Source organism: Myotis myotis, unplaced genomic scaffold (genome assembly GCF_014108235.1).
Source record: "Myotis myotis isolate mMyoMyo1 unplaced genomic scaffold, mMyoMyo1.p scaffold_m19_p_4, whole genome shotgun sequence".
In the NCBI taxonomy this organism is placed as follows: Eukaryota; Metazoa; Chordata; class Mammalia; order Chiroptera; family Vespertilionidae; genus Myotis; species Myotis myotis.
In genome coordinates this window covers 30,763,884-30,785,601 of record NW_023416346.1, presented here as the reverse complement: position 1 = coordinate 30,785,601, position 21,718 = coordinate 30,763,884, and the positions used below count along the sequence as shown (strand labels likewise).

The window sequence follows — 21,718 nt, the reverse complement described above, 5'->3', positions numbered from 1 at the left end:
TCCTACCCTCCTTCCCTTTGAGTTTCTTTTCCTAAAGATGTGCCTCTTAGGGGCCTACTGTGTCCTCTCTTAAGAAGTGCCTCATTTTGAAAAATGTCCCACTTGCTTCTTTGAATTCTGCATTCCTGGTTGAGAGAAGTACCCTGCTTTAAAGCAGGTGAGTATCACCTGGTTGAAGGATCTCATAAAGGGAACCAGAAGAAGTATGGTCTGATGCCTCTATGTATCTTAAAATCTACATTAAAACATATTTACTTGCCTTCATTCCTACTTTCATTGAAAATCAGTAACTCTGCAGCTTGCAGAATTTAGCATAATTCAGCAAATATTTGTGAGTGTTTTTTTTAAGCCAAGCACTGTACTAGTATATATATATATATATATACTAATAAAAGAGAAACGTGGTAATTAGCGTACGACCGCTACCCTTCCCATTGGCTAATCCCCCTGTCACTCACAGAGTAGGGCCGAGATATGCAAATTAACTGGCAGCCAAGATGGCGGCCGGCAGCCAGGCAGCTTAAAGCAAACATGAGGCTTGCTTGCTTCAGTGACGGAGAACTCCAACGTTCCCCGCCTGACTTGCCGGCCTCTCAGCTGCAAATCTAAGCAACTATGTTGCGAATAAAGAAGCTAAAAAAAACCCAGAAACCTGCTTTACTCAGCGGAGCTTCAGCCAGCCGGACCGCAACATTGTATCAAATACAGATGGTAAACAAAGGCCAGAAACCTCTTTTCAGCAGCCGAGGCCTCAGAGCTAAAGCTGGCCCAGAATAAAAAAAAGAAAAAAAAAAGAAAAAAGAAGCGGTTGGGAGCTTCAGTCCCAGCCTGAAAACAGCCCTCAGCCCCTCAGCCAGACTGGCCAGGCACCCCAGTGGGGACCCCCACCCTGAAGGATGTGTGACCAGCTGCAAAAAGCCATCATCCCCTCACCCAGGCTGGCCAGGCACTCCAGTGGGGACCCCCACCCTGATCCAGGACACCCTTCAGGGCAAACCAGCCAGCCCCACCCATGCACCAGGCCTCTATTCTATATAGTAAAAGGGTAATATGCCTCCCAGCACTGGGATCAGTGGAGCCTCGAGGCCTCCCGGCACCGGGATCAGCATGACAGGGGGCAGCGCCCAACCCCCTGATCGCCCTGCGGCTCTGTGTGTGACAAGGTGCGGTGCCCCAACCCCCCTGCCCCCCACGGGCCCTGCTCTGTGTGTGATGGGGTAGAGCCATAACCTCCCCATTGGCCCTGCCCTGAGTGTGACAGGGGGCGGTGTGCCAACTCCCCTATTGGCCCTGCTCTGTGCATGACAGGGAGGAGCTCCCCAACCCCCTGATTGACCCTGCTCTGTGCATGACAGGGTACGGAGCCCCAACCCCCCTGATAGGCCCTGCTCTGTGCGTGACAGGGGGTGGCGCCACAACCTCCCCATCGACCCTGCCTTGAGTGTGACAGGGGGCAGTGCCCCAACCCCCTAATCGGCCCTACCCTGAGCGTGACTGAGGGTGGCATCGCAACCTCCCAATCTTCCCTGCTCTGTGCATGACAGGGGAAGGTGCCCCAACTCCCCAATCGGCCCGCTCTGAGCCCGACCAGGGGCTGCACCTAGGGATTGGGCCTGCCCTCTGCCACCCAGGAGCAGGCCTAAGCCAGCAGGTCGTTATCTCCCAAGGGGTCCCAGACTGCAAGAGGGCACAGGCTGGTGTGAGGGACCCCCCCCCCTTCCCCCGAGTGCACAAATTTTTGTGCACTGGGCCTCTAGTGTGTATATATATATATATATATATATATATATCTCCAGTGTCTGTGATGACCATGACAACCAAATGACTGGTCACCATGAGGTGCATTGAGCACCTCTCGGTCTCTCCCCCCTGGCCCACAAGCAGGGCCGGGCAGGACTGGGGACTGGTGAGTGGTTTGAACAGCTGACCTCTTGGTCCCTGCCCCTGGCCTGCAGGCTCTGATGGATCAGCGATGGTGAACAGGGGAATCGGGATGGGTGGCGGGAGGACCAGGCTGGCTGTCAGGCCGTTGGAATCACCAGCTCATCCACAGCTGCTTGGGGGCTCAGGCCTGAGGGAAAGCAGGCACCAGTGAATTCACTTCCATGCATGTGCGCTGGGCCTGCCCTTGATGTATGCCGCCCGCTCGAGGCCGCTCACTCTGAGGCAGGTAGGTCTGGGACATGCTCCGCAGCTTCCCTCAGCACCTCAAGCCCCAGCAGCAGCGGCAGTGGTGGCAGCAGCATGAGCAGCCCCGACTGGGCAGCCGTTCCATCAGCGGTCGGCCCAGTGTACACGCATGGAGGTGAAGTCACCAGCACCTGCTTTCCCGCAGGCCTGAGCCCCCAAGCAGCCGGGGATGAGCTGGTGATCCCAACGGCCTGACAGCCTGGTGGCTGAGGCGGCGTTCAGCCTGGGCACTGGTGATCAGGGAGAAAATGGCCCTGATGGCAGGAGGCTAGGCCCTAAGGACCCTATCCACACAATTTCGTGCACTGGGCCTCTAGTTGGAAATAAAATGACAATAAAGCACTCATATTCTGGTATAAGAGACAGACATCTAGACAGACAATTACAGTGCCACCAAGTGTTGTAAGCACTGAGTACTGGGGAAGCACATGAGGGGAACAAAAGAGTTTGGAGAAGGTCAAGGAAAGCTTCCTTGAGAATTGAAATCTGAGTAGGGTTGCTAGATTTACCAAATAAAATACAGGATTCCCAGTTAAATTTGAATTTCAGATAAGTGATTGCATGGGGCATACATATACAAGGAAATTATCCTTTGTTTATTGGAAATTCCAACTTAGTTTGGCATCCTTTATTTTATCTGAGAAGCCTACAGATGAAGTTAGTTTAGCCAAAATCAGGAGGGGTAGGAATATGATACAAAGTGATCAGTGGCAGAAGTAAAGCTAGAAATGCAGGCAGAGTCCAGTGTTTTATGGATCATGCTAATGAGTTTGTACTGTATTCTAAGGGCAATATGGAGCCATGAAAGCTTTGTAAGCAGAACAGTGATGTGGTCAGACTGGTATTTTCAATAGTTCCCTTTGGGAGTAGTGTACATGATGAGTTAGGGGGAATCAGTTCAGAAGCTGTTGGAATAATGTGACATTATCATTTTGCGGTGGGAAAGAGACTGAGCTATGGAAAGCACCAGCATGGAAAGAACAGGTGAGAGAAGAGACAGTATAAAAGAATGTTTCACAAAGTGTTGACTGAAATCCACCAGCATCAGAAACACCAGTGGAATTTGTTGAAAATGCAGGAATGAGGCCCAATAATCTGTATTTTAACAAGAACGCCAAATAATCCTAATACACGCTAAAATTTGAGAACCACCACACTAGATTGTGATATATAGGGGAGGTGTATTTCATAATTGTAGGCACTCAAATATGAACTGAAATGAATGAATAATGTCTGTGACAGGATAAAACAAAAACATCTTCAGGCAGAAGGTGAGTGGCATTGCAGATTAACATTAAGGATGCTCAAACGTTTGTAATGCTAGAACCTGAAATATAGTCCCAGAGCCAATCCACAGAGTGCTATAATTACCAGGCTTCTTCAAATTCAATCAAAGATCCAGCAGCATGATTTTCTTCATCTCAAGGAAAGTTAAAATGATTTTCTAAATTGCTGAATTTACTAGACGTATGAAGGATTAAAATAATACATCAAAGCCATTTTCTTCCCTTATATTAATGTGAGGAATAGTGTGGCACTACTGAAATATTCTTAAGTTTTAGCTGGGAATTATATTCCTTAAATTATTTTCTATACTTACTTTTTACTTGTTTTGTAATAGGCTTCAGAAGTTCCAACCAGACCTGCAATAATATTAATGAAAAAAACTGGTAGAACATGACATTGAATGCATCTTTCTTTTTTGGTACCCGATAAAAGTAAACATGAAATAAATAAATACCAAAACTATTTAGACTTCTAAAAATAGAAACAACAATGACTGAGCTGAGGTACCTCCACCACACTCAATCTGCCCCCTTGTATTTTCTCAATGACAGTGAACATAATTGATCTATAACCTCTTTGTTGTTGGCATTTGAATCATTGCTCCCCTGCCTGTCAGATGACAGAGGTGTCATATACAAGGCTCATTAGTTGCTATAAAAACTAATGAAGGCATTTGGCTCCATGTTTGAATACTACAGCCCCCAAATGCCAGCTTAACAGATATAATGAGCCTTTCTGGGAAGGTGCCAGATAACAGGGAGGACACAGCAGGAAGAATATTGGGAATATTAACACTTTAGAGAGGGGAAAGGAAAGTCCCCTGAAGACTCATTAGAGCAGTGGTTCTCAACCTTCTGGCCCTTTAAATACAGTTCCTCATGTTGTGACCCAACAATAAAATTATTTTCGTTGCTACTTCATAACTGTAATGTTGCTACTGTTATGAATCGCAATGTAAATATCTGATATGCAGGATGGTCTTAGGTGACCCCTGTGAAAGGGTTGTTCGACAGCCAAAGGGGTTGCGACCCACAGGTTGAGAACCACTGCATTAGAGAGTTTAGGAGTCAATTCTGGAAGTTGAGGTTCAACCTCTGGAAAGTCAAAATAGAGAAAGCATAGATAGCTGTTCACTGAGTGACAAAAGAGGAGCATGGGGCTGAAGAGTTTGTGTTTGGCAAATTGAGGTGACTTAACAGAGAAGTTATTTTGCAAGGGTTTAACTTTTTTTCCATTTTCAGTCAGCGGTTTGAGCCTTATATACCTAGCTGCAAACTGCATTTAGAAGCAATTGTAGACACGAAGAACCAACTTACATTATTTCCAGAATGGCTACAGAATTCTAGTCCAAAATATTCCTTTTCAGCAAGGTTTAGATGGCTGCAACTCAGGTTAAACAGCGCCTTCCCGGATGACTTTTGCTGAACAAAACAAAGAGACCATAGCACAATTTGCATTCCTAACCTGATATCACTGCAGTGTGCATAAATGTTAGAAGTGATAAGACTCTTCAAACACTGTTTCCCTTGAGCACTATTTAGAAGTGCTGCATCCCCCCCTACCCCCAAAAGATGTTGAGTTTTACTGGTAGATCCATGCATCTATCTATAAATTGTTTTAAGGGTATACCTTAAAAGGTCTCAGACTAATGATAAATCCTCTTGGAAAAACAGAGCCTTGAACTTAACTATGGCTAGACCTGAAAATCTACCCTTTCAATAGAATTCTTTAATCAATTCATCACACAGGCAATTTGAATGATTTTCCTGAAATTGACAGTTTAATCAAGATGCAGATCTGACCTGCTTAAAATCCTTCAGTGACTCCCCTCAGGATAAAACCTATTCTCCTTAACATCATAAGCTGGCCCTCTCTCCCTAAGGCAGCTCCACCTGCCCCTCCAGTCTCATTTCTTGCCCCCCCCCAACACTTTCCTCTAATAATTACAGCCTGCTCCTCGTTCCCCACGCATGTCAAGTAGTTTCATTCCTCCATGCTTCTGCTCATATCATTCCTTCTACACAGACCACACTCCCCACCTTTCTTTGGTTTGGCTTACTCCTACTCTGCTCAGATGTCATTTCCCTGGGATAGGCAGCCTTCTCTGGAACCTATCAGCAACAGGTTGAGCCAAGAGCACCCTTGCTTACCTCAAATGTGTCATTTCTTACACAGGATGTCTGTTAGACTGAATTCCTTCATAAAGGGACCTTGTTTTTTTTCTTTCTTGGTATGCACCAGGTCTAACAGAGCCTGGCACATAGTAGGAGCTCCTGAATGTTTGTTGATCCAATATGAAGTTTACCAAATTACTCATATGAACTCCTTGAGTAGATTTCTTTTGGCAGCTTTTCATTTCTTTCACAGAAAGCCACATGTTTTGTTTTGTTGCTTTTTGGGTTTTGTTTTTCATGAAGCCCACACACACTGTGGGCACAAAACAGCCCATTTCTTATGCTTCTCTGAGAACTGGAGCTTTGAAGAATTCTCTGTGAAAATCTCTGAGCTGAGTGTGGCTGCTGAACCCCAGGGTTGATGTTTGCAGGGAGGACTGTGATGGCACATTTGGGCACAGGCTATTAGCCACAAAGATGATGCTGAAAATCCCTAGTTAAAGCCAAGTCACAAGGTGCTAGAGTGCTGCAAAGAAAGCCGGGTGCAGGGAAATGTAGTTGGAAATCACTGACCCATAGAATTAACAGCAAACTTGAGAGGTCAAAAATCCAGCCACCTTCTCTCCTCCCCCTGCTGGCTCCCTCAAGACAGTACCACACTGAACTAAGCCCACATCTGGGATTTAATAGCTTCCAGGAAGGCGGGGTACTCCTCCCCCTTCCCCCAGCAACCAAAAATACTCCCCTCTCCCCTGGACTTCTCTCCACTTGGTTATTCTGTCCCAACTTCCACCAACTGGGTATTCCTGTGGGTTAACCAGGATCATATTTTTAAATGCAAATAGGCCACAAAGGGTGAAACCTACTGCATCCCTAGCGCTTTGAGTGAGCTGAAGGAAAGGGGTTTGATTTTATGTGGAAGGTCACATTAGAACTATGGTCCAGGAAAAAGGTGTCATGGCAGAAGTTGTAGGGCATGGAAAGGGGCAGTGGGGAGGGGTCGTCTGGTAGGGAGGAGGGAGGGGAAGTTTTTGCCTAGGGCAAGTGCTGACACAGACCATTCCAGACAGATGAAATCACTTCTATTTTTAAAGTCCTCCAGGCAAGGAACTACCACAAAATTTTTCTTATTAAAATTTTTTTCTAAAGACAGATATGACAGCAATATTTTTTCTTACACCAAAGAAACACTTCAGTCATGTGAACTAAATTCCGTCACAGGTTCCAGTTTCTTTGCAAACAATTTAAGAAATTCAACATTTTTCACTTTCTTCCTCATTTTTTATTATTTTTTTTCCCCATCCTGGTGCTTAATCCTCTCCATCATAGCCACCACATTCCATGTGTTTGTACATGTAAATGTTTCAGCAGTCACAAAGAATATATAGCCATTCTTGTAAGGTTTCCAATCAAGGCTTCCTTTTTGCTCCCTTATGTAAGATCCCATAATATGTTTATAAGAATAATCCCCTGATTCTTCCATCCCAGTACATGTTGCCAACTGGCTTTAAATGCCTTTGGCATTTATGCATTTGAAGGTCAGACACTCATGTGGCTCAATTTCTCCACCCCCATCTTGGGGAGAGACATTTCCCTTTAGTCCTCCATAGTGTATGTTGAAATTGGTCAGCATTGTGGAATGTGTTGCATAATAGGTAAGGTCTTGGTTCTGTCTCAACATGTAGCCTTTAAATTTTTTCAAACATTATGATCCAATTCCTCAATTTTTATGTTATGATTCTTTTCCTCATAATATCTCTTTATATACAACTTTCTTATTTTCTCTTTTCTGGACTTCTGATTCGCTTTTCAATTGTTTATTCTTGTTTAAGCTACCACTTTTCGATATTTTAATCAAGCTCCTTAGTGGATCTAAACTCTTTACCACAGTCCTCCCACTTAGGGAATTAGAACTCCAAGCTTGCATCCCATCATATCTCAATCATCCTTGGATTATAGTAGAGCGTTATATATATAAAACGTTTCACAATGTGTATTTATGGTCTGCAATTTAGAAACTGGGTCTTCACAATTGGACACTGATTTCTGGGAGCTCCAAACTTATCTTCTCATGAAAACAATAATATACAAGTTGACCACCTCTAAAAAAAATTAAAAAACAAAACAAAAAACAAACAAACAACAATCTACCAAAATGTCTGTGCACTTAGAGGAATCATATAAAGCAATTGTTTTTAAAAACCTGAATTATAATCCTGCTCTATCTATTTACTAAGATTGGGGGGAATCTTTTAGGTCACAGATTCACCCACCTTTTTCAGACACCTTAAGACAGAAACCATGCGTTTGAATACATGGCTTTATGTTCAGTACCTGGCCAAGAATGGCCATTCTCAATAAATGTTTACTGAAGAAATGAATGGGCCCTGGCCCTTGTGGTTTAGTTGGTTGAGCATCATCCCATGCACTAAGAGGTTGCCAGTTCAATTCCCAGTCAGGGCACATGCCCGGTTTCAGGCTCAATCCCCAGTAAGGCATGTGCAGGAGGCAGCTGACCAATGTTTCTATTCCATAAATGTTTCTCTCTCTCTCTCTTTCTGCCTCTCCCTTTGTCTCTTTCTAACAATCAATAAAAACATACTTTTAAAAAGAAAGTAATGGATCCAAACATTAAACTTGATTAATATACATTAATTAAGACAGTTCTCACAGGAGGAAGAATAAATTAGTCACTATGTGGCCTAGAGAAATTTACTGAACCTTTCTGAGCCTAGGTTTATGAATCTATAGAATGAAAATAACAGTAGTATTCTCATAAAGGTGTTGTAAGGATTAAACAAGATAATTCACATCAACGTCTTAGTACAGTGCCTGGTAAATCATATAACTTAAGGCATGCACATGTAAAGATAAATGCATAGAAGAGTCTGGACTGATACATTCCAAATGTTAAGAGCATTTTCCCTGCAGAGGGGATAGGTTAAAGGGAACTTTAACTTCTTATTCTGTACATATCTAGATTTATTTTTTTAAATGAGCAAGGATGTAAAAACTCTCTTTGAGAAAGTTAACCCCTATTTTGTAAAACTACTGTTTGGAATCCTCTGCTATTCTTCAGACGGCCTCTTATTCTAAAAAAAAAAATAACTTTGCTTTCTAGCCTGCTTTAGCCTGCTTGAATAATGAGGAAGATAAACTTAGCTGTCTGACCTTGTAGGCCAGAGACTAGATACCCCCATACTCTCAATGCCATGCCAGGTGCATTTTTTAATTGGATAGAACTGTGTAGTTTTCAAGGCCACCAGAGAGATAACCACTAAGCACACATAGGGCTGGCTCTTTCATAAAAAGGGAAGTTCTGCTTGTAGCTTGGCTTAGAATTTGAATTCATTTTCTCTAAGCCCACAGCGGTGAGTAAAGTGTAATTCCAAACTCTCTGAGCATTGCTTGATTTATTCCAGTTCTCTGTAACATCTTAACCAATTTCTGCTCAACAAAGCGCAGATAATGCATTCCATTACCCCTCTAAAACATTGGCTGATGGGAGGATTTGAAGATGGCAGCTGGCAGGATGGCAGTGAGGGGGAGAGTATGAGTGAGGGAGGGAGCAAAAGGGGACTATGTAGACTTGTGGTGTGTGTGTGTGTGTGTGTGTGTGTGTGTGACAGTTAGATCCCACAAGAGTCTCTGGGGATGGCAGACCAGGCTCTCCTAAATGGAGAGCCCCTGCTACCACTGTAAGCACTCCTGGGTGGCTGGCTCTGGCACAGAAACCACGCCATCTTGAAGGGTAAAGCTGCTGTGACTAGGAGCCCAGCCTCATCTACACCCAGACTGGCCTCAGACACCATCCTGGACCCTTCAGCAACTCTGGCCAAAGACCTGCTACCTCATCTGCAAACCCACAGACCCTGGGACTCCAGCCTCCCCAGCTGCAGGCTCCCGTGAGCACTGGAGTGTGCTTCCCTCCCACCAAGCCCGCCGCTTCAGACACAGGCCCCAGGCAACTCCGTGCCTGGACCCATCTATGAGTCTTGGAGTGTGGGACCCTCCTGCCAAGCCTGCAGCTTCACCACAGGCCCTGTGAGACTTGGCAACTAGACACTTTGGTGAGTCTTGGAGTGCACCCCTCCTTACAACCACACTGGTTCAGCCATAGGCCCTATGCGACTTGGCAACTGGACCCCTTGGTGAGACTCGGACTGGGGGCCCCTACTGCCAAGCAGGCCACAGGCTCCGCCCCCTAGCTTGGTCAGAGCCTTCGGGCTAGTGCAAGCTCCACCTCCCTCCACCCACCACACAGACAGAGCTGTCACCTAGTGCATGCCCTACCCCTTGACCAAGTCAGAGCTGCTGGTGGGACCTAGTAAGCCCAGCCACAGGTCATGGGACCATGTTGGATGTGTGCTGCCAGAGGGACCTAGGGTGCCATCCTGCCTTGGGTGCTGGGGCTTCACAGTGAATTGTATGCCAGAGGGCTCTGAGACCTCACAGGGAATTACAAACCAAAGGAATTGTACATGTGCCCCCACTGACTCCAAGATTCTGAAGTGGACTAGTAAGGGACCAGAACTGGGGGAGAAGGGGGTACAACTCAGAGCAGAGACAATAAAGGTGTAAAACTCAAGGCACACCCAGGCTCCAGTCTAGCCAGGTAATTGAACCGCTAAGGGCTGCAACACCTCAGACCCCAAGCAGGGAGCCCAGGGCCAAAAAAAAAGACAGCAAAAATGGGAAGACAAAGAAACCCCAAAAGGAAAGAAAAGGAAGGGGTCATCAGGAGAGAAACTAAATGAAACAGAGGCATGCAATATGTCAGAAAAAGAATTCAGAGTAAGGGTCATACAATTTCTAAACTGGTGGGATGAGAAAATCAACAACTTAGGTAAGAATCAAGGGGAAATGAAATGACAAGTGCTGGAGAGAATGTGGAGAAAAAAGAACCCTCCTTCACTGCTGGTGGGAATGCAGACTGGTGCAGCCACTGTGGAAAATAGTATGGAGTTTCCTCAAAAAATTAAAAATGGAACTGCCATTTGACCCAGTAATACCATTTCTAGGAATATATCCCAAGAAAACAGAAACACCAATCAGAAAGGATATATGCACCCCTATGTTCATAGCAGCACAATTTACAATAGCTAAGATTTGGAAACAGCCTAAGTACCCATCAGCAGATGAGTGGATTAGAAAACAGTAGTACATTTACACAATGGAATACTATGTTGCTATAAAAAAGAAGGAATTCTTACCATTTACAGCAGCATGGATGAAACTGGAAAGCATTATGCTAAGTGAAATAAGCCAGTCAGTGAAAGTAAATACCACATGATCTCACTCATTTATGGATAATAAAGAACATTATAAACTGATGAACAAAAATAGATACAGAGGCAGAGAAGCATAAAACAGACTGTCAAATGACAGTGGGAAGGCTGGGGAGGGATGGGGGGCAGGGAGAGGTAACAGATCAACCAAAGGACTTGCATGTATGCATATAAGCATAACCAATGGACACAAGACACTGGGAAGGGGGTGATGGCATGGACCTTGTTGTAGGGGAGGCTGGGGGAAGGCCAATTGGGGGAAAAAGGAGATATATGTACTACTATTTGTAATACTTTAAACAATAAAAATAAATAAATAAAAATCAAGGGGAAATGAAGAATGATACAGCTACAATAAAAACACAAAATAGAAGGTTTGAACAGTAGACTAGAAGAAGCAGAGGACCAAAATAGTGAGTTAGAAGACAGGCAAAACAAAAAACAAAAAAAACCCACCCAATCTGAACAGCAATTGGAGAAAAAAATTAGAAAGCAGGAGGTGCAAGGATTATAAAACCTATTTGAAAAATTATGACAGAAAATTTCCCTGATTTGGGGAAGAAGAAAGTCACACAAGCACAGAGCGTCCCAAACAAGATGAACCTGAAAAGACCCACACCAAGACATGTCATAATTACAATGGCAAACGTTAATGACAAAGAGAGAATCTTAAAGGCTGGAAGAGAGAAACAGAGAGTTATTTATAAGGGATCACCCATTAGATTATCAAATGATTTCTCAATGGAAACACATCAGGCCAGAAGGGAATGGAATGAAGTATACAAAGTGATGCAAATCAAGGTACTGAATCCAAGAATACTATACCCAGCAAGGGATACTCTATCCCCTTCAAAATTGAAGAGAAAATTCAGGAGCATTACAGACAAAAAAAAAAAAAAAAAAAAAAAAAAAAAAAAAAAAATCTAAGGGAGTTCATCATACCAAGCCAGCAATGCAAGAAATGCTAAAGGGACTGTTGTAAAAAAAAAAAAAAAATAGAAAGTGAAGAAGGAACATAGGCATAAAGAATAAAAATGGCTACATACAAGAACCTATTAATAATAACCTTAAACGTAAATGGTTACATGCTCCAGTCAAAAGACATTGAGTGGCTGAATGAATAAGAAAACATGATCCAGCCCTACCGGTTTGGCTCAGTGGATAGAGTGTCAGCCTGTGAACCCAAGGGTCCCAGGTTCGATTCCGGTCAAAGGCATGTACCTTGGTTGTGGGCACATCCCCAGTAGGGAGTGTGCAGGAGGCAGCTGATCGATGTTTCTCTCTCATCGATGTTTCTAACTCTCTATCCCTCTCCCTTCCTCTCTGTAAAAAATCAATAAAATATATTAAAAAAAAGAAAACATGATCCATATATATATATGCTGTCTATAAGAGACTGACCTCAGAACAAGGGACTCACACAGACTGAAAGTGAAGGGATGGAAAAATAATTTTCAGGCAAATTGAAATGAAAAAAACAAACAAACCTGGGGTATCAATACTTATATCTGACAACATAGACCTCAAAGTGAAGGCCATACAAAAGATAAAAAAGGCCACTTCATAATACTAAAGGGATTGACACAAGAGGATATAACTCTGATAAGCATATATGCACTCAATGTAGGAGCACCTAAATACATTAAAAAAAAAAAAACTTCTGGAAGATATCAAGAGAGAGATCAACAGCAATACAATCCTAGTAGGGGACTTTAACACCCCATTGACATCACTGGATAAATCCTCTAGACCCGTGGTCAACAAACCATGGCTCACAAGCTACATGCAGCTCTTTGGCCCCTTGAGTGTGGCTCTTCTACAAAATACCATGTGCAGGTGTGCACGTACAGTGCGATTGAAACTTCGTGGCCCATGCACAGAAGTCGGTATTTTGTGGAAGAGCTGATATTTTGTGGAAGAGCCACACTCAAGGGGTCAAAGAGCTGCATGTGGCTCACGAGCCACGGTTTGTGGAGCCACAGTTTGCCGACCACTGCTCTAGACCAAAAATCAACAAAGAAACAGCAATTCTAAATGACTCACTAGATCAGGTGGACTTAATTGACATCTTCAGAACATTTTACCCCATAGCTACAGAATATACATTCTTCTCAAGTGCATATAGAACATTTTCAAATAAAGACCACATATTGGGGCACAGGAAACATCTCTTCAAATTCAAGAAGACTGAAATCATATTAAGGATATTCTCAGATTACAATGGTATAATGTTAGAAATCAACTACAATAAAAACAATCAAAAAATTCAAACACTTGGAGGCTAAATAGCATGTTATTAAACAATGATTGGGTTACCAAGGAGATCAAAGAAGAAATAAAAAGCAGCCTGGTAACAAATAACAATGAAAACACAACAATCCAAAATACATGGGACACAGTGAAAGCAGTCCTGAGAGGGGAGTTCATAGCATTACAGACCTACCTCAAAAAACAAAAAACAAACAAACAAAGAAAAAACACAAGAAAAACTGGTAATGAATTATCTAACTCTACAACTTAAAGAAAGAGAGCAACAAGAAAAGCCCAGAGTGAGCAGAAGGAAGGAAGTAATAAAGATCAGAATGGAAATAAATGGCATAGAGATAAAAAACAATAATACAACAGATCAATAAAACCATGAGCTGGTTCTTTGAAAAGATAAACAAGATTGATGAACCTCTAGTCAGACTCACCAAGATTCAAAGAGGGAGGACTCAAATAAACAAAATCAAAAATGGAAGAGGTGAACAACAAACTCCACAGAAATATAAAGGATTGTAAAAAATACTATGAACAACTCTATTCCAACAAATTGGTCAACCTAGAAGAAATGGACATATTCCTAGAAAAATATGACCTACGAAAACTCAATCAGGAAGTTTACCTTTTTTCAAAAATAAAAAATTTTAAATAGGCCAATAACTATGGAGGAAATTGGAGAAGTAATCAAAAAACTTCCAACAAACAAAAGCCCTGATCCAGACAGAGTCACGGGGGAGTTTTACCAAACATTAAAAGAACTAAAAACTATCCCCCTCAAACTATTTCAAAAAATCCAAGAAGAAGGAACACTTCCAAGCTCTTTCTATGAAGTCAGCATTACCCTAATCCCAAATCTAGATAAAGACACTACAAAGAAAGAGAATTACAGGCCAATATCCCTGATGAACATAGATGCTAAAATCCTTAACAAAATTCTTGCAAATTGAATCCAGCATTACATTAGAAAGATCATACACCATGACCAAGTAGGATTTATTCTAGGGATGAAAGGATGGTAAAATATCCACAAATCAATAAATGTGATATATCACATAAACAAATTGAGAGAGAAAAATCACATAATCATATCAATTGATGCAGAAAAAGCATTTGGCAAAATCCAACACCCTTTCTTGATAAAAACTCTCAGCAAAATGGGAACAGAGGGATCATAACTCAACATAATAAAAGCCTTATATGACAAACATAAAGCCAACATCGTACTCAATGGGCAAAAACTAAAACCATTTCCCCTAAGAACAGGAACAAGACAGGGATGCCCACTTTTACCACTCCTGTTCAACATAGTACTGGAAGTGCTAGCCATAGCAATCAGACAAGAAGAAGAAATAAAAGACATCCAAATTGGAAACAAAGAAGTAAAACTGTCATTATTCACAGTTGACATGATATTGTATATAAAAACCTTAAAGACTCCATCAAAAAACTACTAAACTTAATAATTTTTTTCAGAAATGTAGCAGGATAAAAAATTAACACCCAGAAATCTATGGCTTTTTTATACACCAATAATGAACTCCCAGAAAGAAAAACTAAAAAAAATCCCATTTACCTTACAACAAAAAATTTAAGATACCTAGGAATAAACTTAACTAAAGAGGTAAATGGCCTGTCCTGGGAATCTACAGGACATTGAAAAAAGAGATAGAGGAAGACATAAATAAATGGAAGAATATACCATATTCATGGATTGGTGAAGTCAGCATCATTAAAATGTCCATACTACCTAAAGCAATCTATTGATTCAATGCAATCCCCATTAAAATACCAATGTCATAGTTCACAGTTCTAGAACAAACTCTCCAATAATTCATTTTGAATAATAATAAAAAGACCCCGAATAGCCTCAGGAATCTTGAGAAAGAAGAACAAAATTGGAGGGATCACAGTACCAGATATCAAGCTATACTATAAATCCACTGTTCTCAGAACTGCCTGGTACTGGCACAAGAACAGACATATAGACAATTGGAACAGAACAGAGAACCCAGAAATCGACCCAAGCCATTTTGCTCAATTAATATTTGACAAAGGAGAAAAGAGCATACCGTGAAGTCAAGACAGTCTCTTCAATAAATTGTGTTGGGAAAATTGGACAGATACATGCAAAAAATGAAACTAGACCACCAACTTACACCATACACAAAAGTAAACTCAAAATGGATAAAGGACTTAAACATAAGACAGGAAACCACAAAAATCTTAGAAGAATATCTTAGAAGAATAAATCTTAGAAGAATATGTCGTAGCAATATCTTTACAGGTACAGTTCCTAAGGCAAAGGAAACTAAGGAGAAAACAAATTGGGACTATATCAAAATAAAAACTTTTGTACAGCCAAAGAATCCATCAACAAAACAACAAGAAAGCCCACTGTATGGGAGAACATATTTGCCAATGATATCTCTGATAAAGGTTTAATCTCCAAAATTTATAGGGAACTCATATATATTAACAAAAGGAAGATAAACAATCCAATCAAAAAATGGGCAAAGGACCTGTCTAAATAGACATTTTTGGAAAGTGGACATAAAGAAAGCCAATGGACATATGAAAACATGCTCAAAGTCCCTAATCATCTGAGAGATGCAAATCAAAATGACAATGAGGTACCATCTCACACCTGTCAGAATGGCTATCATCAACAAATCAATAAACAACAAGTGTTGGGGAGGACGTGGAAAAAAGGAAACCCTTGTGCACTGCTGGTGGGAATGCAGACTGGTGCAGCCACTATGGAAGACAGTATGGAGTTTCCTTAAAAAACTAAAAATGGAATTCCCATTTGACCCAGTGATCCCACTTCTAGGAATATATCCCAAGAAATCAGAAAGGATATAAGCACTGCTATGTTCATAGCAGCACAATTTACAATAGCTAAGTTTTGGAAATAGCCTAAGTGCCCATCAGCAGATGTGTCAATTAAAAAACTGAGGTATATCTACATAATGGAATGCTATGCTGCTGTAAAAAAAGAAAGATCTCTTACCATTTGCAACAGCATGGATGGACATGGAGAGCATTATGCTAAGCAAAATAATCCAAACGGAGGAAGGTAAATATCACATGATATCACTCATTTATGGAATATAATGAACAATATAAACTGATGAACAAAAATAAATTCAGATACAGAGAAGAATCGAACAGACCATCAAACCTCCAAGGGAAGGCAGGGGAGGGTTTGGGGGGTAGGTAAGTGATCAACTTAAAGGACTTGTATGCATGCATATAAGCATAACCAATGGATACAGACACTAGGGGGGTGAGGGCATGTTGGAGGGTGGTAGTGGCCGGGGAGAGGTCAATGGGGGGGAAAGGAGACATATGTAGTACTTTAAACAATAAGGAATTTTTAAAAAATAAATAAAAATAAAGCATTGGCTGATGCTTATGTCATGATGAAAGCTCAAGGTTAGTATGCTACTCTAATATGATCATGCACTTTTATACCTATGAATAGAGCCCCATACATAATAATAATTATTTTCTTGAACAATTTTTATAATTGTTATTACACAACTTAATTAAATTATGCATGCCAAAGATTTATGAGCACTAAAACAAGAGTTGTTTCTATGAAAACCAAGTTGATCACTTTGCAAAAACTCAATAAGGGAGAAAAATCTTCTAAATGTGCTGTCAAATTAATTTTGGTTATGATAGTAATAAAGTATTTGGGGTGGAAACTGTGAAAGGACTCTTTGCAGAATCTACATTCTTGTTCTAAGTTAAATAAGCAAATGCTGAAAATTATATATGATGCATTATGGGTATGTTTTATGGAAGAAAGACAAAGGGAAACCAATCAGAAGTCCTTACTCAAAAAAGTCTTGACCCTACATCAAAAGATTAGTATATGAATATGAAAGTATATATTTTAGATCAAAATAAAAAGTTTAAGGTGTTTGTATGTATGAATATATTTATTATGCTTTAGCAAATATTATCTATCAACTGACCAACAACTACCTTTGACCACATTTGGTAAAGGGGAGTGTAATGTATCAATATGTTGATTATATACTTAAAAAGTACAGACTATACAATTCAAATTTCAGAAAAATAACAAACTGAGACAAAATATAGCAGGATAGGTTATTTTTAGTTTTTTCTTATGGTTGTTATATTTTCCAATAAATGCAATATACATTATAAAATGTAAAAGCATAGTGCCATACAAAGAGTCTTATAGATGCTTCTCCTGTTTCCAATGCTGACTCCAACATTCAAAATATTTCTCATGCTTTTCTAAGAAAATTGTTCTTGAAGTTACAGATGATAATCACTCATTCTTCTGATTTTATAGATATATCTCATTTTTTATCCCAAAATATGACTGTATTAGCTTTGCCTGCCATAACAAAATACTATATACTGGGTTGCTTAAACAACAGGAATTTATTTCTGATACTTTTGGAGGCTGGAAGTTTGAGATCAGAGTGCCAGACTTGTTGGGTTCTGGTGAAACTTCTCATCCTGTCTTGCAGATGGCTGCCTTCTTGCTGTGTCCTCACAAAGCAAAGAGGAAGATAATTCTCCTTCTCTCTCCCTCTTCTTATAAGACCACTAATCCTATGGAATTAGGGTTCCAATCTTATGACCTAATTTAACCTTAATTACTTCCAAAAATCCCTATCCCCAAATAGACACCTTAGTCCTGTTTAAAGGTTAGATGGGACACAATTTAATCCATAGCAATGACCCAGCTTGATAGCTCACTTTAGTTACCCTTACTTGCTCTTAATAACATTTAGCTCTTTCCAAGCATTAAATACACTCTCAAATAATGAAGATTTGTGAGGCATTTTGGAAAGAATGCGTCCAGTTACAGAAGGCCAAAAATGAGAGTTCCAAGAATGTGTTGAGTACCTGCAATAAATATGAGGAGGCAGCACATCATGGTGGTTAAGAATGTGGCTCTGGAGCCAGACACACCTGGATCTAGTTCTGACACCTCTACCACTAAGGGGGTGATCTTGGGGAGGCTATTTAATCTCTCTAAGCCTCAGTTTCCTCAATTGTAAAATAGAATTGTCAGAAGTCAAACGCTAAAGGTCACATATTATGTGATTCCATTTATATGAAATGTCCAGAACTGGCAAATCCATTAAGACAGAAAGCAGATTGATGGTTTTCAGGTACGTAGGGGAGAGAAAATGGGGAGTGACTGCTAATTAACATAGAATTTCTTTTTGGGAGGATGAAACTATTCTGGAATCAGTTGTTATGGTTATACAACACAGTACATATGCTAAAAACCACTGAATTTTACTTTTTTTTTTTCATTTTTTTTTTTATTGCTTAAAGTATTACAAAGGGTATTACATATGTGTCCATTTTATCCCCCCGCCCTAGACAGTCCCCTAGCCTCCCTGAATTTTACATTTTAAAAGGTGAATCTTATGGTATATGGATTGTATCTCAATTTAAGAAAATAATCATAGTGAACATCAAACAAGAATATTTATGTCAAGTACTTTACACGGTGTCTGGTCCATAAGAAGAGCTCAAGAAGTGTTGATTGTTTTGTAGGGTGGCCATATTTTATCATCTAAATTGGGACACTTTTAAAGATTATAAAGGCACTAGTAATTATTACATTTTCACAACAGGTATAAACCAGGATTTTCCTAATGTCTGGTTTCCTAACTATTAACATTTGGGCCATTCAAAGGGTCTGTTTTAATAAGGGTAGAATTTCTTGGAATATTCAAGATCTGGAATATTAGGGACTGCACACCTGGCAATTAGATTGCCCTCATAGGGCGCGGCGTTGGTGGTATAGTGGTGAGCATAGCTGCCTTCCTAGATTGCCCTCATAGAAACCAGTGCCTGTTGACCATTCCTTCACTGGCAAGTAAATGAGTTGTCTTTTCGTCATGTTAACTCTGATTTTACATTTTCATAGATAAGGCTCAGCCATAATAGTGAAAAAAAGATAGGGACAAAAACCTGCTTCATCTGTCTTTTTTATATAATATATTTTTATTGATTTCAGAAAGGAAGGGAGAGGGAGAGAGAGATAGAAACATCAATGATGAGAGAATCATTGATCAGCTGCCTCCTGCATGCCTCACACTGGGGATTGAGTCCACAACTCAAGCATATGCCCTGACTGGGGATTGAACCATGACTTCCTGGTTCATAGATTGACGCTCAACCACTGAACCACACCTGCCAGACTGCTTCATCTGTCTTAACCTTCTCCTTAAACACTTCAAGAGCAAATCCCTCACCTCTCCTTTAACATGTTCTTTCTCCATGCTTTATTCTCTTTTTCCAATTCATTTTGTTTTCAGATTGTAATTTCTCCCTGTCCAAACTCCAGGCTTACTTTTGATGCACTTGCCTTTGTCCTTAATCTTTTGTGACCCTTTCCACTGTCCCTTTAATTTAATACATTATTGAGCACCTGTTTCATGGCAGGTACTTTCTTGGGCTCCAGGCATACCTAGGTGAAAAAGACACAGGCATTACCACCAAGGAATACGGAGACTGGCAGGCAAGGCAGGCATACCAATAGATAACAACAGTAGTTGGGGCTAATTGCCCTTGTGGAATTATACATAGAGGGGATAATATGAGATCACAACCAGAGGGCACTTTATCCATAAATATGGGAAAGGGTGTAGCACAATGGATTCCTAACAGAAGCAGCACCCAATCTGAGACAGGAAGCAGGAATTGAAGTTAGTCAGGTTAAGAGGAGGATAGAAAAGTGTGAGAGGCAGAGGAGATTGGAAAACCTGGTGCGAACAATGAAACTTTGAGTAGTATGGCATTCCTAAAGGAGCAAGTGAGATGCAGTGACTGGAAAAGTGGGCAAAAGCCTTACCAAGACAGGCCTTTTTTGCCAGATGAAGCCATATACCTGAAGGCTGGGTTTGGGTATGGGTAGCTGAATGATTTTAAGAAGGGAATTTATATGGTCAGAGTTGTGTTCTAGAAACCCCATCCTGACAGTAGTTAGGCCAGAGCCTCCCAACCTGTAAAGTGCATATGAATCACCTGGGCATCTTATTAAGATAATGCCCAAATTCACAATTTGGGGGGTTGGGCCTGAGAATCTGCAGTTCTCAAACTGCCAGGTAAGACTGATAATGCTGCTTTGTGGCCACACTGAAGAACAAGTCTGTAAGGAGTGGATGGAGGTTGGGGCAAAACAGGTGATGGCTGGATCAGGTGGGACTGCGGTAGTAATTCAGGTGATTGAAGATAGTAGTGTGGACTTTTGCCGTGGTAGTGAGATGTGAAATGTGAGATGTGAGACCCTTTTCCGTAGTAAGTTCAATTGGAGTTGGGGAGATCAGGGAGAGGAAGAGGCCTGGAGATCTTGATATTCTCTTTGCTTGCTTCCCTTTTGCCTTTCACCAGGGTTAGGGCTTGCACACACTGTTTGAAGTTAGGCTACATTTGGCTGCTGCTCATTCACCTTCATGCATCGCTTTGCTCGTTCCTGACATTTTTTCTCCATACCCACCTGAGAATAGAAATACTGGGAGCATTCCTCACCAATATCTGCAAATATTTAAGCTCCTCTTTTGATACTCCCTACCCTTTGTGCCAATGTGGAAAGAAATGCACCGCTTGTCTTATCAAAAGCTTTCTGCTGACATAAACTTATAAAATATCTTTTGGGCACACCACCACTTATGTGTCACCGATTCCTTTAAAAGTCACCCATCTAGAATTTTCTTTCTGGTCTTTTATGGTACATCTGATAGCTTCCTACTTGCAACTTACCCCAACCACTGACTCTGGCACTGGTCCAGAATCAGTGTCATCTGGAATAGTATAAATACATTGCCACTCAGCATTTTCAGGGAGACAATTGTGAACTGATACCTTCTGGCTGCCCTGATGGCTAATTTCCATGTCTCCTTTTACTCTTCCTATCCTGAACACTGAATAACATTTTGGAACCTAGAACCGAGCAGTACACTCTAGTCAAAGGATATGACTTTTGATGATTAAAACAGGAAGTCTAGATATATTGGTGCATTTTGGTACCATCTGGTGCAGTTTTAGGCTAAGCATGTTTTTGGTTACCCTGATTTAATTTCATCCATGTAGGAAAATTTTGTTCTGCAGGTTAGTATACACTCCTTCACCTCAATCCATCTCTCTGTTTATAACAGCAGTAGGCATGCTCCTCATTTACAGAGAGTTTGGAACCTTCCAAAGATAAGTCTTTCTCCTTTTCTATCATCTACAGGCTACTCCCAGAAATCTCAGAATCCCTTAGGGATTACACCCTGGAACTGCTTCTCTTGAAGGACTGTTTTACCTTTTATTAAAAGATGCAAATGTCCTGACATTGCAAAAAACTAGGGCACATATCTCACACATTTACCAATATAGTCAGATGCAACCAGTTTTCTAAGAAAGAAGTTGGAACATAATTTCAAAGTTTGAACTGGGTAAACCACCCTGAGAACTAGGAAATGGAGCTCCTTTAGGGCAGGGCAGAAGAAATTGTTGGCCAGGCTGTAACCCTTCTGGGGCGGAGGCGGGGGAGGGCTGCTGGGGTTGAACTCCTGATAAAAAGAGAAC

The 21,718-nt window shown here is 41.1% G+C and overlaps 1 protein-coding gene across 1 annotated transcript in view; it reads right to left on the bottom strand.

Annotated features, from left to right (window-relative positions):
* FRMD7 (FERM domain containing 7) overlaps window positions 1-21,040 on the bottom strand; it is a 39,198-nt gene extending 18,158 nt beyond the window's left edge. Inside the window, exons 1-3 of the mRNA XM_036305737.1 lie at window positions 20,909-21,040; window positions 4,794-4,898; window positions 3,791-3,833 (exon numbers count right to left, since the gene is read on the bottom strand). Of these exons, the coding sequence (XP_036161630.1) occupies window positions 3,791-3,833; window positions 4,794-4,898; window positions 20,909-21,040 (280 nt within the window). The remainder of the gene's footprint in view (window positions 1-3,790; window positions 3,834-4,793; window positions 4,899-20,908) is intronic.
* Between the last annotated feature and the right edge of the window lie 678 nt (window positions 21,041-21,718).